Source organism: Stylophora pistillata, unplaced genomic scaffold (genome assembly GCF_964205215.1).
Source record: "Stylophora pistillata unplaced genomic scaffold, jaStyPist1.2 SCAFFOLD_144, whole genome shotgun sequence".
NCBI classification, from domain to species: domain Eukaryota; kingdom Metazoa; phylum Cnidaria; class Anthozoa; order Scleractinia; family Pocilloporidae; genus Stylophora; species Stylophora pistillata.
This window is the reverse complement of record NW_028290767.1, coordinates 234,269-257,387: the sequence shown is the minus strand read 5'-3', so window position 1 is coordinate 257,387 and position 23,119 is coordinate 234,269. Positions and strand designations below refer to the sequence as shown.

The 23,119-nt window shown below is 46.0% G+C and overlaps 3 protein-coding genes and 1 long non-coding RNA gene across 5 annotated transcripts; 2 read left to right on the top strand and 2 right to left on the bottom strand.

The window, feature by feature from the left end:
• Positions 1-2,503: 2,503 nt before the first annotated feature.
• Positions 2,504-5,787, top strand: LOC148715987 (uncharacterized). The gene is made up of 4 exons (XM_088746189.1): positions 2,504-2,985; positions 3,728-4,515; positions 4,721-4,902; positions 5,034-5,787. Exons 2-4 carry the CDS (start codon positions 3,741-3,743, stop codon positions 5,745-5,747), a joined length of 1,671 nt encoding a protein of 556 aa, XP_088602315.1. The 5' UTR covers positions 2,504-2,985; positions 3,728-3,740; the 3' UTR covers positions 5,748-5,787.
• Positions 5,788-6,587: 800 nt separating this feature from the next.
• LOC148715986 (uncharacterized) lies at positions 6,588-8,444 on the bottom strand. The gene is made up of 2 exons (XR_015995726.1): positions 8,299-8,444; positions 6,588-7,989 (listed from the first exon to the last, which is right to left on the bottom strand). It is a non-coding gene; the product is annotated as an uncharacterized LOC148715986 (long non-coding RNA).
• A 1,123-nt stretch (positions 8,445-9,567) lies between these two features.
• Positions 9,568-11,945, bottom strand: LOC148715985 (uncharacterized). The gene is made up of 3 exons (XM_088746192.1): positions 11,906-11,945; positions 11,664-11,860; positions 9,568-10,765 (listed from the first exon to the last, which is right to left on the bottom strand). The coding sequence occupies exons 1-3, from the start codon at positions 11,943-11,945 to the stop codon at positions 10,688-10,690; spliced, it is 315 nt and encodes a 104-aa protein (XP_088602318.1). The 3' UTR covers positions 9,568-10,687.
• Positions 11,946-13,209: 1,264 nt separating this feature from the next.
• Positions 13,210-16,844, top strand: LOC148715984 (uncharacterized). 2 transcript variants are annotated; one of them, XM_088746187.1, is made up of 4 exons: positions 13,210-13,334; positions 13,879-14,093; positions 15,998-16,292; positions 16,657-16,844. In XM_088746187.1, exons 1-4 carry the CDS (start codon positions 13,269-13,271, stop codon positions 16,792-16,794), a joined length of 714 nt encoding a protein of 237 aa, XP_088602313.1. In that variant the 5' UTR covers positions 13,210-13,268; the 3' UTR covers positions 16,795-16,844. The 2 variants fall into 2 exon arrangements, with proteins under 2 accessions (XP_088602313.1, XP_088602314.1); XM_088746188.1 differs by lacking the exon at positions 13,210-13,334 and adding an exon at positions 13,762-13,800.
• Positions 16,845-23,119: the final 6,275 nt, after the last annotated feature.

Genomic DNA, 23,119 nt, shown 5'->3' with positions numbered 1-23,119 from the left:
AAAAGAAATTGTCGGTTTAATACCATATTGTTCAATTATTATTTAATACGATATTGTTCGACCGTCCAAGTCATTCGAGCACCGAGAATGCACAGGCAGCCGCCGGAGCACTGGAACTTGCCCCGTCGAGGCAAGTTCCAGTGTTCGCTCGGCCAAAACACCAAAATAGCTACGTGGGGAAAATCCTCGAATGACGTCAAGAGGCTTTTTTGGGACGTCTATTTGGAGAAAATTGACGTCAATAGGTAAACAAAGTAAGGCAAGATCTATTTTGGGAAATTTGACGTAAGGTGCCCCCGTTATATATAAGTGTCCCCTGGCAAAATAAAAATAAATACATATTAAAGAAACGTACTTGAAGCCGCAGCGAGAACCTCTAAAAATGAGCCGGAAAGCTGCGATCTCCGATTATTTTTCATCCAAGAGTTCGAGTCCAGCGAACGAGGAACGAGATTCGCAGGAATTATTTCGGTAGGGGAAGCATTATTTAGTATTGTTTTCAATAGTAGAAATCGCTGTAGCATCTTGTAACACTTCCAAGAGGAATTGTTTGTTTGTTTCCACTCGGAACTCGCTGTGGCTATATACATATGCCCGGCAGCCGGGAATGGTCTTAAATAGACTAAATGCCCGGCAGTCAGAAAATCTCACCGAATTTTCACTGAAAGCTTCGATCTTTCAAGCCTCTTGATAGTATTAAATGTTTCTTTAGCAAGGTCAAGCGACTCTAAATATTATTTTGGTTTTCTAGCTAGTTCACCATCGAAAGATGCGATCGTGGCCATACTATAAAATGGCTATCTGGTGACACTTCGAAAAAACTCGTCTCAAACCTAACAGCCAAATGAATAAAGGCCGATAGTTTCTAAAGAAAATGTTTGGGGCTGCGTCGGTGGGGGTAAGGAAATAATTTGAACATATCAACAAAGTTGAAATGGTAAATTGGCCACCGTTACGATTATAAAAGCTGACCTTTCGAGCGTTAGCCCTTCGTTCGTCGGAGCGAATCTAACAGCGAAATATTTACTTGGCGAATTCCGACTGAAAGCCTCAAGCGATCACTATAATTATTTTGCTTTTACATTGGGCGAAAAAACTGTTGGTTTTTCTTTTGTTTTGTTTCCGTTTTGTTTTGTCTTGTTTTTGTTTTATAACTATTATTATTCCGATAAAATGCTTAAAAATCGAAAAATACATTGAAATGTCTGATAAAAATTTAAGAAAAGCGAGTGCATACACACCTCGGTTCATAATAATGATAGCTATGATAATAATGCTGAACACTTCTTGGCTCAGTATTCCTGGCTTTAGCTATGATTCCCAGAAATAGCTTTCTCATTGCCTTGCTGTTATTCCTTATCATTATGCCTTACTATGATTCCTTATTATTTCCCTTACTATTATATAGCAATAATTTCCATCAAATCTTCTGCAATACAAAATATTAACAGCGAATAAAACGATGAAAAAGAACTCACTTTCGGCTCACATCTGCACCTTTTTTTTTTTTCTTTCAAAGCGTCTGGAAAACTATAGATAACGGAGTCAAATCTGAACAGATTCAAAGTCTAATAATCTGATAAGTAAAAGCATATCTAAAACTATACAGAAAAGAGAAAGGTGAATGGCAAATCTAGAGCCCTTTTATTGTTATTATTATTATTATTATTATTATTATTATTATTATTATTATTATGATTCTCATTATTCTCGTAGATCCTCGCAAGAGAGTGACGGTAGTGGCAGAGACGACAAGAGTCCACCAAGAAGGTAAATGATATCAACTAAATGATGATGACACGTGGAACCAGGGTAAAGCCGTGAAATCTGTTCTCTGTTTTCATGACAGAGTTCAGAGAGAATTCCACTATTACGCTGAAACTTTTGAGAAAGATAGCTTACTTGACTTTTGTAAGGCATTCGACGTGAACTCGGATATTCTGGTCAAACCGCCGATTATGCCTTCTTAACCTATGGTTTCACTTCTTGGGGCAGCAGGCGTAGCTAGTTCATTTCACCGTGATTTCAAATGCATTTGGAACGAGCCTAGACAACTTAACACGATCGCGTATCTTGTTCTGTGTAGGAAAAACCAGAGAAGTCGAAAAACCAGTGGCGCTGGAGCAAGGTAGGATCCTCATGTTTTCTGTTTGTTTTTAGTAACCCAGGATCTGCGATATATCTTTGGTGTACAATTTTGTCGCGCGCACTCGGTACGTTCTGGAAATGGCCACAATCTGTATCTATTCCCATTGTTACTTGTGTAAAACAAAAAACAACAAACAAAAAGTGTGTCTGTCTTGGATTTTCAGACAGTTGCTTGACACAGAGGCTGCAGCAGAAGGTGGTAGGAGGTGGGTCAAATCGCTCCTCTACTTGGCCCATTTTTTTCCCTTTTCTCTTTTGGTAGCCGTAGGGTAATGGTCTAATAGGAGGTTTTTGCGCCGACAGAGCTGACGACCACGATGATGAGGAAGACGTGCAGACGCCCGGGGACAGGACATTTTTAGTGCCAGAAGAGGAACTTGTAGAGGAGAGCAGTCAGTCCTTTTACCGAAAACAGGAGGCACTTTCCGTCCAAAGGGACGCGGAGACTGTACAGCCATACTTTCCCTTGGCATTCGCAGAATCCCCGGACAGGCCTCTAGCCTTCAACTTTGATTTGTTCTTGCTGGACAGTCTGACGCTGCCAAGACACATAGTGCCTCGCGACTCTGATGAGGAGAGGGTCTCCAACGCACTTACCTTCGAAGACGCAGCCAGCGCAATAAGTTACTGCACACGCAGCCTAGAGATTGGGTGGAAAGACACGCTTCCTTTGCCCTCTCCGTCTGATCCAACCCAGAAGTCTCCCCGTCGCAAACATCTACTCAGAGACCTGAACAAGTGGGAACTTTTCCGACGTGACGGGGCAAAGTTGACCGAAGCCCTAACTAGCAGACAAGCGCCTTTAGACAGCAATTTAAACCTGGTTCGCTTGGACAGGTAGGTCGCTGGTTTTTTTTTCATTTTCATATGATTGGATTTGATTTCCGCGTTAGGCTTAAACTCTTACCCCTTGGCTAATGGTCGGAGTATTTAGATCTCCTATTTTTTTCTCTTCTTTAAATGACTTCGTGGACAGATAGATCTAGCCCGCCGGACCTTTGGATCATTTTTTATCACCTGTTACCGGCCAGTCAGACTCGCCTAGGAAGGATGCTCAGCTTTTCCCCTGAATTAAACCAAATATGAGCAAAGCATCTACTTGCAGAGACTTTGACTCGACTAGAATGATTCCTTTTGTGGAACAATATTCCAGTTAACAACAAACATATGAAACATATTCCAGTTGATGCTAGGCAGTCAGAGCCCCTTGGCTCTTTTAGGGGCGAGCTTCAGGATTTTGACTTTAAAAGACTCTTACATGTCTTTGATGGCGAACATTATCGCACTTTTAAAATAATCTGTCCTAAATGTCGTCGGAGCTACAAACCCACTCGGTTTGTAGCTCTTAGATTCTAGTTTTTGCCTCCTTTTTGCGTGAGCGTATTAGATCTAGGGAATGGAGGGGCAATAGGATGCTTAGTTTTTTGTTTCAGTTTTTTTTTTTTTTTTTTTTTTTTTTTCGGTTTCTCTTTCAGTTTTGTGTCTCTGTTTTTCGTGTACTTTGTAGAAATACTTAAGTAAATGAATCAATCCATTTCTTTCCTCAATTCTTGTTTGGTAATCCTTCGTCTCCATGTAGGTTTGGAAATATCATGGTCTGGAATGCACCTCCCTGGTCCCTGGCCAGCCCAGAATACACGCACGGCTTTCCCAGGAAGCTCGTTACGCAAGACCACGGGGGTTTTCTACCGGGCAACATAACAGTGTCGGCGAAAGCCAGTAATTTGACGTTGAGGCGACTGGCTGTGTGCGACGTGGCCTGCTTGGTAAGTCGGGCAACCACCGCGGGCTCAGGTCTCAGCAGGGCGCGACTCCTAAACCTCAGGTACGCGGCCATCAGATATCAGAGCGGAACATTCTGTCCGCAGTACCTTGCGTCCGCCATGGTGGAGTACGGCGTGAGCTTCGGCACCTTTGAAGCCCTATCGCCGGAGACCTTAGAAACGCTTCACTCCAACCTGAACCCAGCTTGGAGAGAGGGCGACGAGTCGTCAGCCGCGGAGGGATCCAGCCCTAGCAACGAGGAAGACGACGACGCCGACGAACCCCTGATAGAGTGTCCGCAAAGCGTCATGCGGGAAATCGGCAAGTCGTCCAGCGACGGCACTGCGCAACGCCAGTCCTCCCGAGAGACGGACAGACTGCTCTGCGATCTGCTCGCGCGGCTAGCTAGCCAACCTGGGCAGCAGAGTGACTCCTCGTCCGAAGGGGACGGCGGTGGGGCCGAAAGGGCAGCAGAAGCCACCACCTCCACGGCTGTCGCCGGCCTTGCCAGAAGAAAGAAGAGAAGGGCTTCCTCTGTAGGCGGTGCTAGAACCAAGGCGACGCGCACGGAAGAAAGGGCGCTGCCTGAGGGCGGACAACCAGGTAATGATAAGGCTGAAAAGCAACCGCGTTAACCAACTGCTGCCTTTTGTTTGATTGTCTGTTTTGTTCGGTTTTTTTTTTTTTTTTTCTGTTCACATTATTTATTTATTAATTTATTTATCTATTTATCTATTTATCTATTTATTTATTTTATTTTATTTTATTATTATTATTATTTTTTTTTTTTTCACTTTTTAAATGACAGCTGGAGCAGGAGCGACGACCACAGGCCAAGGCGAAGGGCAGACAGCGCAAGCAGAGGCAGAGGATCGCTGGGGCCTGAGGCACTCGTCGGTGCCGGGTCTCCGAATGGAGGATTTCCCCGACGAGGAAACGTGGCAGGCCGTGTCAAACTTCTTCAGAGACCACCAGCCACTTCGCCAAGAGGTAAACTTACATTCGTGATCACCGATCAGATCATCACTGTTAAACCCTGTTGGATCATTTGTGTGCCTCCTGGCGCACTGGTGATGTATATCGTCAATCTTGTTTCCCCTTCTTGTTGTCTGTCCCAACAGGAACTACAAACTGCCATGGCCAGCACAGCGGCAAATGCAGGAGGACGCGCTTGGAAAGAAGATCCGGAGGCAGTGCAAGAGGCCACCAGCCAGCGAGTCGCAGACGCGCACCGTCAAATGGTGGCCGAGAAGATGGCAAGCCTCTTTGTCATTTGCGCCGCTGCCTGTGACTGCCCAGAGGAGAGCTGTGCCCTGAAGGCCGGTCGATTTTGGCCGCAGATGGAGCCAGCAGACCCCTGTCGGCGACAACCACCATGTCCCGTCTGCAGGGTGTTTGCTCGCCACCTGGATCTCTGCCATCTCCTCGCTAGGAGCTCCACTAGCAAGGGCGCCCTCTTCAGCCGACTGCTGGCCAGTGCGGTGGCCGTCCACCAACTCTACGAGCTGGCAGTCCCCAAGTCATTGCCCCCCGGCCAGAAAACTACGAGGAAGCAGTCTGTAAAGGCCTTGCTGTGCTCCCTTTTAGAAGTGGAAAGAAATAGGTTGCAGTGCATCCGACGCATCGGGGAGCTAGCCCTGCTGGTGCCCCAGCTGCTCTGCGTTCAATTGTCCAGTGGTCGAGCGGCCTTCTGGGAACAGCTGCGGAGGGTAGCAAACACGGTCATCGCCCAACGCGGTCGACAGGCCAAACTGCTGGCTCTGGAAGCCATCCGTAAGAGGTTGCCCGACGATTCTTCCTGGAAGGACTTTCTGACCCCCTCTCTCCAAACCTGAAAAGTGTCCTATTCTAAATGGCAGTGACTGCGCCTGCGAATGACTTGGACTTTGCACGCGTTCAGATTTTTCAATTGTGTTAGGGTTAGTTTGTTTTTCTTCCTTCCTTCCTTCCTTCCTTCCTCGTTCTCGCTGTCATGTTCTGTTCGTCACTCACCGGCGCGACCGATCGCCGGTCTAGGACTCTTTAGCATATAGAGGTTCGGTACTATGTTAGCTATGTTAACCATCTTGTCAAAAATGTAGGTAGTTTCGCCCTTAAGAATCTCAGGAGAAACAATCACTTCACAAGCTTTACTTTTTACCAGTTCATCAGGTTCGACGGCTAGGAATAGATCAACTGATTACAAGTACTTTTAAGTTTGAGAGGAAATTGAATGTTTTATTGTAGTGTAGCTTCTTATTTAGTTTGAAATGTGTCTCAGTATAATCATAAGTTGGCTAGATACTATTTTGTTAAGTACACGAGCCCACAAGCCTTTTACCTTGAATTGTTATCGTGTATAAATAAAGATTCTACTACTACTACTAGTTTTATTTCAGGAGGACGCTTGTAAACTGAAGCCACTCCATTAAATCTTGTTTTACAACGAAAACAACCACTGTGTGTGTGTGTGTGTGTGTATCTTAAATTGTTGCTCTAAGGGTTGGGTTTTTGATATCTACAGGTGTTTTCTTCTCTTCTTCTATTTTTTTTTTTTTTTTTTTTTTTTCGCAAATAGATTTGGACATATTATTTTTGGAAAATTGCAGAGCGCAATTGCATTCAAATCTATGAAAAAGAGTCATACTGAAATCAGAAAATCCAAACTCAAACATTAAATCTAAAGATCTCCTTACTCAAATGATTCCAAGTCATATGTTATTAAATCATCCATATCAATCATCAACATTTTGTTACAGGTTTCAGTTCTTCATCAGTTTGGTTACAATAGTAACACCATTAGAATGGAGAGATCCATTTCATGTCAGAGTGGCAATACCAAAGGAAGGAAAGATGGGAAGAAATCTTGGGAACAGCTTACCGATGCCAAGTGGCCATGCCCAAAAAAAGTCAAACTGTAAAAATGCTGTGTAGTAGCACGACTCTTTACAGGAATTTCTAAATATCCTGGCTATGCTACCGTATTTAAGCGAAAGAGAATGTCAGATTGCTCGTTAGAAATTTCATGGCAATTCTAGGTTTGTCAGGGTCCACGAAAAAGTCAAGTTTGTGTGACTAAAACTAGAGACCTCGTTTGGGAGGTTGGAATTTTTTTGCCCTATGTACTTCTATAAATATTATCCATACCTCCCCCCCACAGAAGGGACTTTTCTTAAGACCCCCTCCCAACACTCTGGAAATTGCAATGAAGGTTCATACATTTCCTTGAGGCTTTTGGCCTTTGAGATTCCCCCCATTCCCAAGAATTTTCAACCCTCTCTTTAAGCGGAGTATGAACATTTTCTGGAACTACACAATGCCAATTGGGTTGTAGCCTTGCTTCTGCAGTCCTACAACAAATGTAAGAGGACAGAAAGCATAGGAAGTGTGTTTTTTTTTTTTTTTTTTAATGTGAAATTGAGAAGAACATTGGCACGCCATCCACAAATGCCAGTATGAAATGACAGACCACTTTTTCACAATCAAACAGTGATTAACACAATGGTTAACACACGCTTTTAGAATGAAATAATTCATAAGTAGTTTTCCATAATCCTCCAAATTCCATTCAAACAAGCTATGATCGTATTTACACCAAGTTCCACATTCACATGGGAAAGTTTTCATTTGGCATTGTCACATTGTTTGGAACTAAACATTAGAAACTAGCTTCTTTTAATAATGTTGTAAACAACTTTGCTATTTGTTGTTCACAAAAGTAAGTGAAATAGAAATGGAGAACTTTCACTTTGCTTCCCTTGTTCATTTCATTAGCAACTCTGACTAATTTCCTTGCAAAGACACTTCCCCTCTGTCGTGTGCTTCATTTCGATCTTGTTTTTCTCACTCACATCCTTTGGGAAGGAGAATTGTGAGCATATCCGTACACACACAAAGTAATCGTGCCATGCAATACATCCTTGATCAGTTATGATCAATCCATCACTATCACTAGTAGCTTTGAGAGTTATTGTAACAGTTTCAATTCCTAGTGAAACCACTCTTGGAGCTGGCTCTGTAATTGACCATAGCCCACCACGGTTCTATTACTTGAAATCAGATTTTGCATGCTTTGCAGATCATTTCATGTTGCTGGACCTACAACAAACAAAGAAAAATTACGATTCGTGCAACATATTGCTACAACCAGCTAAAAAATTCCATGTGAGCTGTTTCCAGCAAGTACTTCTCATATTAAACCAGACATTCAGTGTAGCTTCTACAGAAAAACCCTGATCAGTCATTGCAGCTAGGACATGTATATCTAAGTCCAATTTTTGGGGCTGTAACATTTTTAAAAGGCTGACTCGACTCAGTAACTTGCCATACCCCGAATATATCTCCGAGCGAACGTTTTGGGTCGGTAGAAAGAAATTAGACACCTCAATTAACACAATCGCAACTTACATGCTGCTTAACTGCTGCTACAAACTGCTGATTGACTCTTTCATCGCCTTCTAAAATGTCTAAAATAACTTCCAAATCGTCTCCCCATAGCAAGCGCCATCTTGTTTTGAATGTGACTTCTACCTTCAACCTCAGAGGGCTCCCATTCTTCTTACCGTTTGAACTTCTCCGGCTTTCATAACCACTTCCCGTTCCCTCTATTAACTCTGATCAAACTTTATGATTCTCTCATAGTTAAACACCGCCTTTCACAAACTCCAGATTCTCCCAGCCGCACGCCATACATTATTCATTCTAGTCTATCGAGGGAACAGTTTTTCTAAGGCCCAGCCCTCTCGCGGCGGCCGCATCAAGCCCTCAAAAATTCAACTTTTTAGCTCATCCTCAAAGTTTATCATTCTCTCATAATTAAACAGCGCATTTCACAAACACGAGAGTGTGACAGGCGCGCGCTGCACTTTCTATACTATTGAGGGAACAGTTTTTCTAAGGCCCAGCTCTCTCGCGGCGGCTGCATTAAGCTCTCAAAAATTCAACTTTTTAGCTCATCCTCAAAGTTTATCATTCTCTCATAATTAAACAGCGCATTTCACAAACACGAGAGTGTGACAGGCGCGCGCTGCACTTTCTATACTATTGAGGGAACAGTTTTTCGAAGGCCCAGCTCTCTCGCGGCGGCTGCATTAAGCTCTCAAAAATTCAACTTTTTAGCTCATCCTCAAAGTTTATCATTCTCTCATAATTAAACAGCGCATTTCACAAACACGAGAGTGTTTACTGTTTACTGGCTATGCTACCGTATTTAAGCGAAAGAGAATGTCAGATTGCTCGTTAGAAATTTCATGGCAATTCTAGGTTTGTCAGGGTCCACGAAAAAGTCAAGTTTGTGTGACTAAAACTAGAGACCTCGTTTGGGAGGTTGGAATTTTTTTGCCCTATGTACTTCTATAAATATTATCCATACCTCCCCCCCACAGAAGGGACTTTTCTTAAGACCCCCTCCCAACACTCTGGAAATTGCAATGAAGGTTCATACATTTCCTTGAGGCTTTTGGCCTTTGAGATTCCCCCCATTCCCAAGAATTTTCAACCCTCTCTTTAAGCGGAGTATGGACATTTTCTGGAACTACACAATGCCAATTAGGTTGTAGCCTTGCTTCTGCAGTCCTACAACAAATGTAAGAGGACAGAAAGCATAGCAAGTGTTTTTTTTTTTTTTAATGTGAAATTGAGAAGAACATTTTGGCACGCCATCCACAAATGCCAGTATGAAATGACAGACCACTTTTTCACAATCAAACAGTGATTAACACAATGGTTAACACACGTTTTTAGAATGAAATCATTCATAAGTAGTTTTCCATAATCCTCCAAATTCCATTCAAACAAGCTATGATCGTATTGACACCAAGTTCCACATTCACATGGGAAAGTTTTCATTTGGCATTGTCACATTGTTTGGAACTAAACATTAGAAACTAGCTTCTTTTAATAATGTTGTAAACAACTTTGCTATTTGTTGTTCACAAAAGTAAGTGAAATAGAAATGGAGAACTTTAACTTTGCTTCCCTTGTTCATTTGATTAGCAACTCTGACTAATTTCCTTGCAAAGACACTTCCCCTCTGTTGTGTGCTTCACTTCGATCTTGTTTTTCTCACTCACATCCTTTGGGAAGGAGAATTGTGAGCATATCCGTACACACACAAAGTAGTCATGCCATGCAATACATCCTTGATCAGTTATGATCAATCCATCACTATCACTAGTAGCTTTGAGAGTTATCGTAACAGTTTCGATTCCTAGTGAAACCACTCTTGGAGCTGGCTCTGTAATTGACCATAGCCCACCACGGTTCTATTACTTGAAATCAGATTTTGCATGCTTTGTTTGAATCATTGATACAGTCAAGTTTGCCAGCCTTTAGTATTGCCATAGCTTGCTGGCTCTCCACGGTACCGGTTCTTGCATATTTCTCACACACACAAATTGTGCAGCACATGACCAGCCCTTTTGCCCCTCAGATGGTACTGTACTGGTGGGATCATTGTCACCAGAGTGAGTTCTTGCTTCTCTTACAGTAGTATGCAATGAGGCAGTCGGCAACTTTAGTCCACCATCATAATGGGGCAGCATTCCTTGACAGTCCAGTGAAGAACTGCCTAGACTTCACCGGGACTGTTGCATGATATTTCTGAAAAACTTCACCAGGTCTCAATTCTTTAAAAAACCCATCATACATTGATTTGATACCAGTGAATTCCAAACCTCTTTCCTCTGGCTGTTGAAAAGAATACTTGCTTAGTTCATCCCTCAAGCTTTTTGTAACAATTCAGTTTCATTGAATTTCCTGATTGCGGAAGCCACAACTTCAGCAAGTATGCCGACGCTCAAAGGCTGAATGGATCCTTGGTGAAGACTGCTGTGTCGTTCACACAGTCTTTGCAGATCATTTCATGTTGCTGGACCTACAACCAACAAAGAAAAATTACGATTCGTGCAACATATTGCTATAGTGAACGTTTGAAGTATCTTGGCTGGCCAACACTCGACTCGCGTCGTGAATTTCTTAGTTTAGTGCAATTATTCAAATTCATTCATGGTTTTTCAAGAGTAGACTTATATGTAATTACTTAACTTTCTCCAATAGTCGGACGAGATCTACCAACAATGTCAAAATCTGGACGCCTTATGCTCGAACAAATATCCTCAAGAACTCTTTTTGGTATAAATATATAAAAATCTGGAATGACTTGCCAAGTGACATAGTAGTTAGCTCTAGCTCTGCTAGTAAGTTTAAAAAAAAAACTGAAAGAACACATTTTTAAATAATATCAATAATATTGCACCAATATCCATTTATCAATTAACTTGTTTTTTCAATAATTTTTACCTTTACATTTTAGTTTTATTTTTATTGCATATTGCTTTTATTCTGGGGGCTGCCGTCAATGAGAATTGAGTTCCTCTCTGGCTTGACCCTTTTTGCCTTTTTGCATCTCGATGTTATTTCTATTGTTATCTGTCTGTATTATTATTATTATTATTATTATTATCTTATTATTTAGGCAAATGAAGTTATTATAAATAAATAAATAAATAAATAAATAAATAAAATTCCATGTGAGCTGTTTCCAGCAAGTACTTCTCATATGAAACCAGACATTCAGTGTAGCTTCTACAGAAAAACCCTGATCAGTCATTGCAGCTAGGACATGTATATCTAAGTCCAATTTTTGGGGCTGTAACATTTTTAAAAGGCTGACTCGACTCAGTAACTTGCCATGCCCCGAATATACCACCGAGCGAACGTTTTGGGTCGGTAGAAAGAAATTACACACCTAAATTAGCACAATCGCAACTTACATGCTGCTTAACTGCTGCTACAAACTGCTGATTGACTCTTTCATCACCTTCTAAAATGTCTAAAATAACTTCCAAATCGTCTCCCCATAGCAAGCGCCATCTTGTTTTGAATGTGACTTCTACCTTCAACCTCAGAGGGCTCCCATTCTTCTTACCGTTTGAACTTCTCCGGCTTTCATAACCACTTCCCGTTCCCTCTATTAATTCTGATCAAACTTTATGATTCTCTCATAACTAAACACCGCCTTTCACAAACTCCAGATTCTCCCAGCCGCACGCCATACATTATTCATTCTAGTCTATCGAGGGAAGTTTTTCTAAGCCCCAGCCCTCTCGCGGCGGCCGCATCAAGGCCTCAAAAATTCAACTTTTTAGCTCATCCTCAAAGTTTATCATTCTCTCATAATTAAACAGCGCATTTCACAAACACGAGAGTGTGACAGGCGCGCGCTACACTTTCTATACTATTGAGGGAACAGTTTTTCGAAGCCTCAGCTCTCTCGCGGCGCCTGCATTAAGCTCTCAAAAATTCAACTTTTTAGCTCATCCTCAAAGTTTATCATTCTCTCATAATTAAACAGCGCATTTCACAAACACGAGACTGTGACAGGCGCGCGCTGCACTTTCTATACTATTGAGGGAACAGTTTTTCGAAGCCTCAGCTCTCTCGCGGCGCCTGCATTAAGCTCTCAAAAATTCAACTTTTTAGCTCATCCTCAAAGTTTATCATTCTCTCATAATTAAACAGCGCATTTCACAAACACGAGACTGTGACAGGCGCGCGCTGCACTGTCTATACTATTGAGGGAACAGTTTTTGGAAGCCCCAGCTCTCTCGCGGCGCCTGCATTAAGCTCTCAAAAATTCAACTTTTTGTCCAATCGTCAAACCCCAGGGGACGACACAGCCCCACTTTAAAAAGTCCATGATCTCACCTAATCGGCCTCTATTCCTTCCAAACGCTGCCGACTGAACACCGCAAAAGACAACTCAAGGGTTAAAACAATCTCTTCTCCCATCCTAAGAGAGAAAAACCAGCGGGAAAAAAAGATGGCCTCTCTCGTAGACCTGTGCTATGCTTCCGACGACGACGAATCACAGATCCTAGACTTTCACCATCAAACCACGCAACATCCTCCGACTTCGACTTCGACTTCGAATTTATCGCCTGTAAGCCACGAGGCACAGGCAACGCAGCAAAAATCACCACAACCAGATTGCCTTGGCCAATTGGACAGCCCGCACCATTTGACTCCTACACCTACCCGGAAAAAACTCACCTACGCCCTAAGTCCGCGAGATATCCCACCCGATGTGGACGTCTTTCTGGATGCTGTTTGCAATTACTTCACTAGAGCGGTGAACCTTGAACGACAAAGTGCAGCCGTCGCGCAGTCCACTTTCCTCAAAGCGCGTGAGCGCATGATGTGTAAGTCACTACATGAACACTTATTATTCGCAGTCAATTACCTTGCTAGCTTATTCGCATTCAAATATCTTGCTCGCAAGCAAGTAAGCAACACACACGTGCGTCACACCTGACCTGATTTTCTGTTTTTCTGTTTCATCTCAAGGCTACCTTGGATTTTTGAAGAGATATCTCGGAATGGACCTAGCACCAGATGTTTTTCTCCGCCTAAGTCTCATGGAACAATATTTCAACTTTCTCAGGGTGAGTGCAGATTTGAATTTTGGCAATTGTTTCTTGTCGCCTTTAGGAAATAACTTTGCCGACAAAAACTGCAAAACTGTCTCAAGCCATCTGATAGGACGGCAACAAAGGTAAAAGAAAAGGAAAAATCAGAGATTGTGCCATATTTTCAGGCTTAAATTGTGCAGCAAGATACAACCGTTGTGCCCCATAAATCATTCGAGTTTTTCAGGCTTCATTGCTTTTGTTTGACCAGCTTTCAAAAGACGTTCTTGTCTTGCAAGTTTGCAGCTTGTTCAACGTCAGCAATATTTTTAACTCGGCCAATGCCCTACTGGTCTCCCCGCAGCCGTCACGTTTCGCGCGGCGAGACACGTGCTTGCTTGAGACAAAAAGGACACCTTGACAAATATGACATGACGCCCTTAGACCGCTGACCATAATGCTTGTCTCTTGAATCAAAATGGCTGCCGGAACTACTTCGCCGGTCAGTTTAGCTCTGCCAATTTCTCTCACTTGTTTTTTGGTTGTACGTGACCTGGATTTACTCAAATGTTGTTGCTAGGACGAGAGGCAATGCAGTTCGGCGACAATTTCAAACCACGTGAGCTCACTGCTTTATGCGGTGAAGTTTCTGCATAAGGAACACGGTCCTGGTTTCAAGGATGTACAAATGATTCGTCAGTTGAGAGCACAGGCAACGATATTTCAAAAGCAAGGCGACAGAGAACGGCCTTCGTCGCGAGAAGAGTTCGAAGCCCTAAATCGCTGGCTACCCTGGTGAGTTCTCTTTTGTTCTTTTGAGCCAGTACCTGTAAACTGGCAAATTAATAATTTTAGCAATGATACTGGTATACTGTAGGGACCAATGGATTTGTTATTGTCCATTTGAGATATGTATCAATCAACTTGAACTGAAGTAACAGGGGAATCAGGAAAATTGCCCTTCAGAAAAGCAGTTGGAGAGCAGTTCCCACATGGAATGTCTTTGTCAGTGTTTTCTAGCTACATTCCCACAGAGAAAGTATTAAAGATGTTAGCATTAGCACAGGGATTGTCAACAGTTTTACCACTTTCAAGAATACTGGGAAATGTAATCAGCTTTTACTTTACCAATGTTGATGATTGATATCTAATTCCAGACCATGTTTTTCTCATATTCATCTTATTACACAAAAAGTCATTTTTAAAATCATCGGATTTGCTAGCTATAATTTTTTTCTTTGACAACACTATTCCTGAAGTTCTTACGAAGATACATCAGATTAGGATTTGAATGTGGACACCTATGGATCTGGGAATAGAGCTTATCTCTGTATTGTATTTTGGCAAGAATGCATTTAGTGATACCGGGCTTGGTAGACGACTTGATTTTGCGTTTGGAGAGCTTTCGACACGGTGCATGATAATTTACAAGTTGAGATATCTGATCATAGCAAAATATTGAATCTAGTGTTGGCATCTATAACGATCACTTGAGATGTTATTCCAGATCTAGACGTGAAAATTAAGTCATTGATAAATTTCTCTTCACCGAGTTTGGAAAAGTCATTTTTATAATAGTTTAAAACTTTATATAGTCTACATGTGAGCAGGCTAACAATTGTGCATGACATTGCAATATTTTTTGTTAGAATTTTAGAATTACATCTTCAGAAACTATTTCCTATGATAACCAAATTATCATACACACAGGATTTGCATCATAAATTTCCTTTAGAATGATCACACCTAACTTCCAAAATTCTAGAGAATTTCCTGCTATTGCTCGATTCCTTATAAAAGAAGTACAGTTAGTTAGTTTAACTCAGTAGTTCAGAGTGTCCAGACCAGCACTTACTAGCTCAGAACCTCTTGGTCACAGAAAAAGTAACTCCAGTACATGTAACCTCAAGGTAGTGACCTATTCTACTGAGGATTTGGTATGTCACATTTGACCTATTATTGCATGTCTTACAGTTTGAGTTCAAGAATAATATGCTTCATGTGTACTTATCTCAATCCAATTGTTTAGTCTTTGCTTGAGTCCTTATATTAGTTGATTCATGTTCAAAATGTGTCAAGATTGCATTCAGCTTTCAGAACCTTGCATTTATCTGTATACTTGACTTAAAGTTCATTGGTGAAATCAGATATCTCACTACAGTCTTCATTCTTTAGTCCATCAGTAATGACAGATGTTGTCCTGTCACTGAATGAGATTCTACCAGTCTTCCTAGTTTTAAGTCGAAGGAAAATATGAAATTGTGATTGAAATAATTCAGTCTGAGATTGTGTACGATCAGGAATTGAGGAAGATGATTAGAGACTAGATTACCACTGATGGCATTCATAGCATGACTATTTGCAAATATATTATCAATGAAGGTTGCTGATCTTTAAGTAATACGTGTTGATTGTGAGATGCAAGGTACAAGAGAAAAGGAGTTTAGCATTAGCAAGAAATCATTGGACTCAGGATGACTTTCACAATTGAATAAGTTTATATGAAAATCACCCATAATGAAGAGGGACTTATTTACCCTAGTTAGCCGAGATAAAGTTGACTCGAGATGTTCTCTGAACCTTAGGGGTAGAGGAATGGTGTCTATAGGTACAAGGACGAAAAACATTTTTGACTTTTCTATCAATTATGTGGACTTTCTTTGTCGATTCTAAGTCAGCCTCGTCGTTCAATCTTTTAGGGACGAGGTTGTGGCTGCCGTCTCACTCCAACGCGAACGCTTTCAATTGAGCTGGGAGGTCAACATGAAAGCCAGGGAAAGCTGCAACTTGGTCCTTTTAAGCCTGTATGTTTTCATTCCACCATCCCGGGGTCTTGAGATGCGAACTCTTCGAATTGTCACAGAGCCAGACAGCTTGGAGGCACGACAGCGGAAGGAACAAAATCTGCTGGTGATGAGGGAAGATTCGATTGTGCTCCACTTTAATGATTACAAAACCAAAAGCTCCTGTGGACGGGATGAGCTAACTCTGCAGGTGAGATAAGGACTCAGTTTTTAAGAAAGCCCGAAACGCTCTTGTGGCGCTGATGAAAAGAACATTTGTACCAGTTGCAAAGTCTTTGCAAACAATGTGCTTTCCAAACATATAGTTTTTATGCCAGCTCAAGGGAAAAAAGAAATGGACAGCATGTGTTGTTAACATTTGCCAAGTTGCAGCCGGCAAGGGAATTGGGTAGCTAGTTATTTATTTATTTTCTTACGATTATGAAGGATCATTGTAGATTTTGCCGATTTCACATGAACAAAGACACCATACTCATTACTGTGCGAAGAATTTTCCCATCGCTTTCTAAAAAAGGGGAAGTCAACTGAAAAAGGATCTGTCCTTCTTTTTTTAGCCTGGCCACGAGCTGTACAAAGTTCTTGCAAATTACATCAAGGAGTTTCGTCCACGCCTTACAAAGGAGGAAAGTGGGAACTTTTTGCTTTTGGTAAGTAGATTCAACTTATCCCCCGAAACTGGACAATATTCATGAGAACCCTTCAACTCATCACCTTCAACTGGAAAATAGCATGCCACCCTAACCCTAACCCTAACCCTAAACCCTAACCCTAACCCTAACCCTAAACCCAAAACGGATTCCCGGGTGCACTAGATAGTCCCAGGGGAGTTGGAGAGTAGGCGCGCAGCTCCTGCCAAATCACGGGAGCCGTAGTGGCACGCCTGCCAGTGAGAGGCTGTGCACTGTGAGGCACATCTGCTAAAGAAGGCGGTGACTCTTGTACTTACTCCTGCTACTTCCACCAAACACATCACCACGCGGCTAAAATAGATTCCTGCGTGCACTAGATAGTCCCAGGGGAGTTGGGGGTTAGGCGCGCACCTCCTGCAAGTCACGGTAGCCGTGGTGGCACGCCTGCGAGTGAGAGGCTGTGCACTATGAGGCACATGTGGTAAAGAAGGCGGTTAGCCTTGTACTCACGCCTGCCACTTCCACGAAACGCATGACAACGCCACCAAAATCAAATCCCAGGTGCACTAGACCCAGGCAAAGCTCGGCAATAGACGCGCAACTCCGGAAAATCACGGGCGACGGAGTGGCATGCGTGAGAGTGAGAGGCTGTGCAAGAGGAAGGGGTCAGCCTTGTACTCACGCCTGCTACTTCCACGAAACACATCACCACGCGAATAAAATGGATTCCCGCGTGCACTAGATAGTCCCAGGGGAGTTGGGGGTTAGGCGCGCACCTCCTGCAAGTCACGGGAGCCGTGGTGGCACGCCTGCGAGTGAGAGGCTGTGCACTATCAGGCACATGTGCTGAAGAAGGCGGTGAGCCTTGTACTCACGCCTGCCACTTCCACGAAACGCATGAAAACGCCACCAAAATCAAATCCCAAGTGCACTAGATCCAGGGAAACCTCGGCAATAGACGGGCAACTCCGGAAAATCACGGGCGACGGAGTGGCATGCGTGAGAGTGAGAGGCTGTGCAAGAGGAAGGGGTCAGCCTTGTACTCACGCCTGCTACTTCCACGAAACACATCACCACGCGAATAAAATGGATTCCCGCGTGCACTAGATAGTCCCAGGGGAGTTGGGGGTTAGGCGCGCACCTCCTGCAAGTCACGGGAGCCGTGGTGGCACGCCTGCGAGTGAGAGGCTGTGCACTATGAGGCACATGTGCTAAAGAAGGCGGTGAGCCTTGTACTCACGCCTGCCACTTCCACGAAACGCATGACAACGCCACCAAAATCAAATCCCAGGTGCACTAGACCCAGGGAAACCTCGGCAATAGACGCGCAACTCCGGAAAATCACGGGCGACGGAGTGGCATGCGTGAGAGTGAGAGGCTGTGAAAGAGGAAGGGGTCAGCCTTGTACTCACGCCTGCTACTTCCACGAAACACATCACCACGCGGCCAAAACCGATTACCGGGTGCACTAGATAGTCCCAGGGGAGTTGGAGAGTAGGCGCGCAGCTCCTGCCAAATCACGGGAGCCGTAGTGGCACGCCTGCCAGTGAGAGGCTGTGCACTGTGAGGCACATGTGCTAAAGAAGGCGGTGACTCTTGTACTTACTCCTGCTACTTCCACCAAACACATCACCACGCGGCTAAAATGGATTCCCGCGTGCACTAGATAGTCCCAGGGGAGTTGGGGGTTAGGCGCGCACCTCCTGCAAGTCACGGGAGCCGTGGTGGCACGCCTGCGAGTGAGAGGCTGTGCACTATGAGGCACATGTGGTAAAGAAGGCGGTGAGCCTTGTACTCACGCCTGCCACTTCCACGAAACGCATGACAACGCCACCAAAATCAAATCCCAGGTGCACTAGACCCAGGGGAACCTCGGCAATAGACGCGCAACTCCGGGAAATCACGGGCGACGGAGTGGCATGCGTGAGAGTGAGAGGCTGTGCAAGAGGAAGGGGTCAGCCTTGTACTCAGGCCTGCTACTTCCACGAAACACATCACCACGCGAATAAAATGGATTCCCTCGTGCACTAGATAGTCCCAGGGGAGTTGGGGGTTAGGCGCGCACCTCCTGGAAGTCACGGGAGCCGTGGTGGCACGCCTGCGAGTGAGAGGCTGTGCACTATGAGGCACATGTGCTGAAGAAGGCGGTGAGCCTTGTACTCACGCCTGCCACTTCCACGAAACGCATGACAACGCCACCAAAATCAAATCCCAGGTGCACTAGACCCAGGGGAACCTCGGCAATAGACGCGCAACTCCGGAAAATCACGGGCGACGGAGTGGCATGCGTGAGAGTGAGAGGCTGTGAAAGAGGAAGGGGTCAGCCTTGTACTCACGCCTGCTACTTCCACGAAACACATCACCACGCGGCCAAAACGGATTCTCGGGTGCACTAGATAGTCCCAGGGGAGTTGGAGAGTAGGCGCGCAGCTCCTGCCAAATCACGGGAGCCGTAGTGGCACGCCTGCCAGTGAGAGGCTGTGCACTGTGAGGCACATGTGCTAAAGAAGGCGGTGACTCTTGTACTTACTCCTGCTACTTCCACCAAACACATCACCACGCGGCTAAAATGGATTCCCGCGTGCACTACATAGTCCCAGAGGAGTTGGGGGTTAGGCGCGCACCTCCTGCAAGTCACGGGAGCCGTGGTGGCACGCCTGCGAGTGAGAGGCTGTGCACTATGAGGCACATGTGGTAAAGAAGGTGGTGAGCCTTGTACTCAAGCCTGCCACTTCAACGAAACGCATGACAACGCCACCAAAATCAAATCCCAGGTGCACTAGACCCAGGGGAACCTCGGCAATAGACGCGCAACTCCGGAAAATCACGGGCGACGGAGTGGCATGCGTGAGAGTGAGAAGCTGTGCAAGAGGAAGGGGTCAGCCTTGTACTCACGCCTGCTACTTCCACGAAACACATCACCACGCGAATAAAATGGATTCCCGAGTGCACTAGATAGTCCCAGGGGAGTTGGGGGTTAGGCGCGCACCTCCTGCAAGTCACGGGAGCCGTGGTGGCACGCCTGCGAGTGAGAGGCTGTGCACTATGAGGCACATGTGCTAAAGAAGGCGGTGAGCCTTGTACTCACGCCTGCCACTTCCACGAAACGCATGAAAACGCCACCAAAATCAAATCCCAGGTGCACTAGATCCAGGGAAAGCTCAGCAATAGACGCGCAACTCCGGAAAATCACGGGCGACGGAGTGGCATGCGTGAGAGTGAGAAGCTGTGCAAGAGGAAGGGGTCAGCCTTGTACTCACGCCTGCTACTTCCACGAAACACATCACCACGCGAATAAAATGGATTCCCGCGTGCACTAGATAGTCCCAGAGAAGTTGGGGTTAGGCGCGCACCTCCTGCAAGTCACGGGAGCCGTGGTGGCACGCCTGCGAGTGAGAGGCTGTGCACTATGAGGCACATGTGTTAAAGAAGGCGGTGAGCCTTGTACTCACGCCTGCCACTTCCACGAAACGCATCACAACGCCACCAAAATCAAATCCCAGGTGCACTAGACCCAGGGAAACCTCGGCAATAGACGCGCAACTCCGGAAAATCACGGGCGACGGAGTGGCATGCGTGAGAGTGAGAGGCTGTGAAAGAGGAAGGGGTCAGCCTTGTACTCACGCCTGCTACTTCCACGAAACACATCACCACGCGGCCAAAACGGATTCCCGGGTGCACTAGATAGTCCCAGGGGAGTTGGAGAGTAGGCGCGCAGCTCCTGCCAAATCACGGGAGCCGTAGTGGCACGCCTGCCAGTGAGAGGCTGTGCACTGTGAGGCACATGTGCTAAAGAAGGCGGTGACTCTTGTACTTACTCCTGCTACTTCCACCAAACACATCACCACGCGGCTAAAATGGATTCTTGCGTGCACTAGATAGTCCCAGAGGAGTTGGGGGTTAGGCGCGCACCTCCTGCAAGTCACGGGAGCCGTGGTGGCACGCCTGCGAGTGAGAGGCTGTGCACTATGAGGCACATGTGGTAAAGAAGGTGGTGAGCCTTGTACTCACGCCTGCCACTTCAACGAAACGCATGACAACGCCACCAAAATCAAATCCCAGGTGCACTAGACCCAGGGGAACCTCGGCAATAGACGCGCAACTCCGGAAAATCACGGGCGACGGAGTGGCATGCGTGAGAGTGAGAAGCTGTGCAAGAGGAAGGGGTCAGCCTTGTACTGACGCCTGCTACTTCCACGAAACACATCACCACGCGAATAAAATGGATTCCCGCGTGCACTAGATAGTCCCAGGGGAGTTGGGGGCTAGGCGCGCACCTCCTGCAAGTCACGGGAGCCGTGGTGCCACGCCTGCGAGTGAGAGGCTGTGCACTATGAGGCACATGTGCTAAAGAAGGCGGTGAGCCTTGTACTCACGCCTGCCACTTCCACGAAACGCATGACAACGCCACCAAAATCAAATCCCAGGTGCACTAGACCCAGGGGAACCTCGGCAATAGACGCGCAACTCCGGAAAATCACGGGCGACGGAGTGGCATGCGTGAGAGTGAGAGGCTGTGAAAGAGGAAGGGGTCAGCCTTGTACTCACGCCTGCTACTTCCACGAAACACATCACCACGCGGCCAAAACCGATTTCCGGGTCCACTAGATAGTCCCAGGGGAGTTGGAGAGTAGGCGCGCAGCTCCTGCCAAATCACGGGAGCCGTAGTGGCACGCCTGCCAGTGAGAGGCTGTGCACTGTGAGGCACATGTGCTAAAGAAGGCGGTGACTCTTGTACTTACTCCTGCTACTTCCACCAAACACATCACCACGCGGCTAAAATGGATTCCCGCGTGCACTAGATAGTCCCAGGGGAGTTGGGGGTTAGGCGCGCACCTCCTGCAAGTCACCGGAGCCGTGGTGGCACGCCTGCGAGTGAGAAGCTGTGCACTATGAGGCACATGTGGTAAAGAAGGTGGTGAGCCTTGTACTCACGCCTGCCACTTCCACGAAATGCATGACAACGCCTCCAAAATCAAATCCCAGGTGCACTAGACCCAGGGGAATCTCGGCAATAGACGCGCAACTCCGGAAAATCACGGGCGACGGAGTGGCATGCGTGAGAGTGAGAGGCTGTGCAAGAGGAAGGGGTCAGCCTTGTACTCACGCCTGCTACTTCCACGAAACACATTCACCACGCGGCCAAAACGGATTTCCGGGTGCACTAGATAGTCCCAGGGAAGTTGGAGAGTAGGCGCGCACCTCCTGCCAAATCACAAGAGCCGTAGTGGCACGCCTGCCAGTGAGAGGCTGTGCACTGTGAGGCACATGTGCTAAAGAAGGCGGTGACTCTTGTACTTACTCCTGCTACTTCCACCAAACACATCACCACGCGGCTAAAATGGATTCCCGCGTGCACTACATAGTCCCAGAGGAGTTGGGGGCTAGGCGCGCACCTCCTGCAAGTCACGGGAGCCGTGGTGGCACGCCTGCGAGTGAGAGGCTGTGCACTATGAGGCACATGTGGTAAAGAAGGTGGTGAGCCTTGTACTCACGCCTGCCACTTCAACAAAACGCATGACAACGCCACCAAAATCAAATCCCAGGTGCACTAGACCCAGGGGAACCTCGGCAATAGACGCGCAACTCCGGAAAATTACGGGCGACGGAGTGGCATGCGTGAGAGTGAGAAGATGTGCAAAAGGAAGGGGTCAGCCTTGTACTCACGCCTGCTACTTCCACGAAACACATCACCACGCGAATAAAATGGATTCCCGCGTGCACTAGATAGTCCCAGGGGAGTTGGGGGTTAGGCGCGCACCTCCTGCAAGTCACGGGAGCCGTGGTGGCACGCCTGCGAGTGAGAGGCTGTGCACTATGAGGCACATGTGCTAAAGAAGGCGGTGACTCTTGTAATTAGTCCTGCTACTTCCACCAAACACATCACCACGCGGCTAAAATGGATTCCCGCGTGCACTAGATAGTCCCAGGGGAGTTGGGGGTTAGGCGCACACCTCCTGCAAGTCACGGGAGCCGTGGTGGCACGCCTGCGAGTGAGAGGCTGTGCACTATGAGGCACATGTGGTAAAAAACAAGGCGGTGAGCCTTGTACTCACGCCTGCCACTTCCACCAAACGCATGACAACGCCACCAAAATCAAATCCCAGCTGCACTAGACCCAGGGGAACCTCGGCAATAGACGCGCAACTCCGGGAAATCACGGGCGACGGAGTGGCATGCGTGAGAGTGAGAGGCTGTGCAAGAGGAAGGGGTCAGACTTGTACTCACGCCTGCTACTTCCACGAAACACATCACCACGCGAATAAAATGGATTCCCGCGTGCACTAGATAGTCCCAGGGGAGTTGGGGGTTAGGCGCGCACCTCCTGCAAGTCACGGTAGCCGTGGTGGCACGCCTGCGAGTGAGAGGCTGTGCACTATGAGGCACA

Coding starts and splice junctions, on each gene's coding strand:
- LOC148715987 (XM_088746189.1), top strand. CDS start 3,741: ATGGTCTGGAATGCACCTCCCTGGTCCCTGGCCAGCCCAGAATACACG. Junction 4,516..4,720: donor GCCTGAGGGCGGACAACCAG/GTAATGATAAGG, acceptor TTTAAATGACAG/CTGGAGCAGGAGCGACGACC. Junction 4,903..5,033: donor ACCAGCCACTTCGCCAAGAG/GTAAACTTACAT, acceptor CTGTCCCAACAG/GAACTACAAACTGCCATGGC.
- LOC148715984 (XM_088746187.1), top strand. CDS start 13,269: ATGGACCTAGCACCAGATGTTTTTCTCCGCCTAAGTCTCATGGAACAA. Junction 14,094..15,997: donor CTAAATCGCTGGCTACCCTG/GTGAGTTCTCTT, acceptor TCAATCTTTTAG/GGACGAGGTTGTGGCTGCCG. Junction 16,293..16,656: donor GGGATGAGCTAACTCTGCAG/GTGAGATAAGGA, acceptor TTCTTTTTTTAG/CCTGGCCACGAGCTGTACAA.
- LOC148715985 (XM_088746192.1), bottom strand. CDS start 11,945: ATGGCGTGCGGCTGGGAGAATCTGGAGTTTGTGAAAGGCG. Junction 11,861..11,905: donor TCTGGAGTTTGTGAAAGGCG/GTGTTTAGTTAT, acceptor CAGAATTAATAG/AGGGAACGGGAAGTGGTTAT. Junction 10,766..11,663: donor TAGCAGCAGTTAAGCAGCAT/GTAAGTTGCGAT, acceptor TGTTGGTTGTAG/GTCCAGCAACATGAAATGAT.